Raw genomic sequence first — 4,696 nt, 5'->3', positions numbered from 1 at the left:
ACATCCCATGCCATTAACACTGAGGTAATTGATGTTGTTTCATGGTGGTGGGACCCTGTTCGTTTACTCTAAACATTTCAACCATAATAACACACAATCATGACTTTACCTTCAAATTCAACATGTGGGGTCCTCAATAAAACATTTACAATTCTTTTAAGGTTGTATTGTAAATCAAACAGTCACGTTAAGGTTAAGCTCATGTACTTAATTTAATGTGTGTGCAAATAAGATAGTCAGATGTACACTATACTATACTGTAATTGGAAAACATTCTCACGCTCACTGACATATAGCGACTCTTGGATCAAGCACAGGCCAATGTCTCAGGTTTTTGTTCTTTTTATTGCACTGCGCCGATTTTTGTCCGTGAGACAGCAAAATTCTCGCAGCATAGGAGATAATACCGTATATTGTAGTATAGTTACATAAAATAGCCACCAGATAAACTTATTCTCCTTCTTCTCACTTTCCCTCCTTTGAATTTTATAAAAAACACATAAAGCAAACCTCTTTTCACAAAGTTTTTCCCACACCAAAATTCTCATCATACTACTCTCACTCTTTCTTTCCTTCTTTCCTCTCTCCACACTCATCACTCTCACTATATTTCCTTCCAAGCTTTCTCCCATCTCTCTCTTTCCACAACCTCAATTCTTTTCTCAATGGAGAACAACCCACTTCACCTTTTACCTCATCTCACTCTAACCCTCCTTCTCACGATCATAATAATACTTTTCTCTCCTATCATCACTACTGCAGAATCACCTGCACCAGTTTCTTCTATCAAAACCGACGCAAAAACTCTTCTCACTTTCAAAAACATGATTCAGAAGGATCCAAATGGAGTCTTATCAGGTTGGAATCCAAACACCAATCCATGCACCTGGTTTGGCATCACTTGCACCCTTGGAAGAGTCACTGGTTTAGAAGTTACGGGAAACAATGATATTTCCGAAACTATTTCGCTTGATCCTTTATTCTCTTTAGATATGTTATCTGTTTTGAAACTTTCTCTCAATTCATTTTCTGTAAATTCTTCTTCTTTGCTTCTGTTACCATATAGTTTAACTCAACTTGATCTTTCCTTTGGTAAAGTCACAGGTCCTGTCCCTGAGAATTTATTCTCCAACTGTCCTAATCTTGTTGTTGTGAATCTTTCTTACAACAATTTGACAGGTCCTATTCCTGAAAATTTTATACAAAATTCTGATAAACTTCAGTCTCTTGATCTATCTTCAAACAATTTGACAGGTTCGATTTCTGGTTTGAGAATTGAGTACTGCAAATCCTTGTTGCAGATTGATCTATCAGGAAACCGTTTATCGGACTCAATACCGGTTTCTCTGTCGAATTGCACTAGCCTTAAGAGTTTGAATTTAGCAAACAATTTTATATCTGGTGGAATTCCGAAGAGTTTAGGTGAATTGAAGAGATTACAGACTTTGGATCTTTCACACAATCAAATTACTGGTTGGATCCCTTCTGAGTTGGGAAATGTTTGTGGTTCTCTTATAGAACTTAAACTTTCTTTCAACAATATTACCGGTTCGATTCCGTCTGGTTTCAATTCTTGCACTTGGCTGCAGCTTGTTGATATATCCAACAATAATATGACAGGTGAATTGCCCGAGTCGGTGTTTCGGAGCCTTGGATCATTGCAGGAACTTAGGTTGGGAAATAATGCTATCTCTATGAAGTTTCCATCGTCATTATCTTCATGCAAGAAACTGAGGATTGTGGATTTCAGCTCGAATAAGGTTTATGGAACCATCCCTAGAGATTTGTGTCCAGGTGCAGGCTCACTTGAAGAACTGAGAATGCCTGATAATCTCATAACAGGTGAGATTCCTGCTGAATTGTCGAAGTGTTCGCAGTTGAAGACTATTGATTTTAGTTTGAATTATTTGAACGGTTCGATTCCGGATGAGTTAGGAGAGCTTGAGAATCTTGAGCAGTTGATAGCATGGTTCAATGGTTTGGAAGGAAAAATTCCACCAAAGTTGGGACAATGTAAGCATCTTAAGGATTTAATATTGAATAACAATCACCTTAGTGGTGAAATTCCTATTGAGTTGTTTAATTGCAGCAATCTTGAATGGATATCACTCACAAGCAATGAACTCACTGGCGAAATACCGAAAGAGTTCGGACTTTTGACGAGGCTAGCTGTTCTTCAGCTTGGAAACAATAGCTTCACAGGTGAGATACCATCAGAGCTAGCAAATTGTAACAGTTTGGTGTGGTTGGATTTGAACAGCAACAAGCTCACAGGAGAGATCCCTCCTAGACTTGGAAGACAGCAAGGAGCGAAATCGTTGTTTGGTATTCTCTTAGGAAACACTTTGGTGTTTGTACGAAACGTCGGAAACTCATGTAAAGGTGTTGGAGGTTTGTTAGAATTCTACGGAATCAGGTCCGAACGGCTTTCGCAGATACCGACATTGAGGTCTTGTGATTTCACAAGACTCTATTCTGGTCCTGTGCTTAGCTTGTTTACCAAGTATCAGACTCTTGAGTATCTTGACCTCTCTTACAATCAGCTTCGTGGAAAAATACCGGACGAATTCGGAGATATGATTGCATTACAGGTACTTGAGTTGTCTCACAATCAACTATCTGGTGAAATCCCTTCATCCCTTGGCCAGCTCAAAAATTTGGGAGTTTTTGATGCATCACATAATAGACTTCAGGGTCATATCCCAGATTCATTCTCAAACCTATCCTTTTTGGTACAAATAGATCTATCTTACAATGAGTTAACAGGTCAAATTCCATCTAGGGGACAGCTTAGCACACTTCCAGCCACTCAGTATGCAAACAATCCCGGCCTTTGTGGCGTTCCGTTGCCCGACTGCAAAAACGACAACGGCCAATCGACAACGAGTCCAAGTGATGATGTTAGCAAAGGAAGCCATAGAAGATCAGTTGCATCATGGGCAAACAACATTGTCATGGGAGTTCTCATTTCTGTTGCTTCTGTATGTATTTTGATTGTGTGGGCGATCGCGATGCGCGTAAGGAGGAAAGAGGCCGATGAAGTGAAGATGCTTAAAAGATTGCAAGCATGCCATGCTGCTACGACATGGAAAATCGACAAAGAGAAAGAGCCGTTAAGCATTAATGTTGCAACATTTCAGAGGCAGTTAAGGAAGCTTAAATTCTCACAGTTGATTGAAGCAACCAATGGCTTCTCAGCAGAAAGCCTAATTGGTTGTGGTGGTTTCGGTGAAGTGTTCAAGGCGACGCTTAAAGACGGATCATCTGTCGCGATAAAGAAACTCATTCGACTCAGTTGCCAAGGCGATAGAGAGTTCATGGCTGAGATGGAAACCTTAGGAAAAATCAAGCATAGAAATCTTGTCCCTTTGTTAGGATACTGCAAAGTAGGTGAAGAGAGGCTACTTGTTTATGAGTACATGGAATATGGAAGCTTAGAAGAGATGCTCCACGGAAGAATAAAGACGCGCGATCGACGCATTTTAACATGGGAAGAAAGGAAGAAAATTGCAAGAGGTGCTGCTAAAGGACTTTGTTTTCTGCATCACAATTGCATCCCTCACATCATACACAGAGACATGAAATCAAGCAATGTGTTACTTGATCATGAAATGGAGTCAAGGGTCTCGGATTTCGGAATGGCAAGACTAATAAGCGCGCTCGATACACATCTTAGCGTAAGCACACTAGCAGGAACACCCGGATATGTTCCGCCAGAATACTATCAAAGCTTCAGGTGCACTGCAAAGGGCGATGTTTACTCATTTGGTGTTGTAATGTTGGAACTTCTCAGCGGGAAGCGTCCGACCGATAAAGAGGATTTCGGCGACACAAACTTGGTCGGATGGGCTAAGATTAAGGTGCGCGAAGGGAAACAAATGGAAGTGATTGATAGTGATTTGCTTTTGGAGACTCAAGGAGGAACAAATGAAGCAGAAGTGAAAGAAGTGAAAGAAATGTTGAGATATTTGGAGGTTACTTTGCGGTGTGTCGATGATTTGCCGTCGAAAAGGCCAAGCATGTTGCAGGTAGTTGCCATGTTGAGAGAGCTTATGCCTGGATCAAATGAAGGAAGCAGCAACAGTGGTTAATAATTTAACCATGTTATTTATTGTTGATAGTTATTATGACAGGTGAATGAATTGAAGCTTGTAAGATTTTATCTACATATGTTAAGGAGTTTGTTTTGCCTTGTTTCATAATTTGCTTCTTTATTTTGTTGTGTTATGTATTGTTAGTGATACAATATTATAATGCAACTTCAACCAATATTAAGATTAGAGTTATATCTTATGAATTCAGCAACCAGGAGACACATAACGGAATCGAACCTGAAACTTTAAGAGGAGTTTATTGCAATATGAAGAACAATTTCACTTTGAATCAAGCATCTCCAATATTTAAATTTTACATAAATCCCAAATGACTAAGGAAGTATTTGAAGCAGCTACAGTTTATCTTTAACAAAATAAGAAGAAAAATACCATTTCATTCTCTTTTTTTAATAATACAGAGATATTCAATTAGTATTTTAAAACGACAACAAAATTTATTTACATATACAACTAGATCTCCTAAATCACATTATATATTTTTTTAGAAACTTCTATATAAACAAAAGTTTTACAATAGAGCATAGCACTCCCATCATGGCACATACTAACAGAACATTAGAACATATAAAAAAGGATCTGAA

General features: G+C 38.7%; 1 protein-coding gene across 1 annotated transcript; it reads left to right on the top strand.

Moving 5' to 3' along the window:
• The first annotated feature begins 329 nt into the window (after nt 1-329).
• On the top strand, nt 330-4,280 carry LOC127107523 (serine/threonine-protein kinase BRI1-like 2). The gene has a single exon (XM_051044804.1). The coding sequence runs from the start codon at nt 666-668 to the stop codon at nt 4,089-4,091; it is 3,426 nt and encodes a 1,141-aa protein (XP_050900761.1). The 5' UTR covers nt 330-665; the 3' UTR covers nt 4,092-4,280.
• Nucleotides 4,281-4,696: the final 416 nt, after the last annotated feature.

This window comes from Lathyrus oleraceus, chromosome 7 (assembly GCF_024323335.1).
Source record: "Lathyrus oleraceus cultivar Zhongwan6 chromosome 7, CAAS_Psat_ZW6_1.0, whole genome shotgun sequence".
Classification (NCBI taxonomy): domain Eukaryota; kingdom Viridiplantae; phylum Streptophyta; class Magnoliopsida; order Fabales; family Fabaceae; genus Lathyrus; species Lathyrus oleraceus.
Note: the sequence above shows the minus strand (reverse complement) of the source record. Positions and strands in the feature narration are given on the sequence as shown.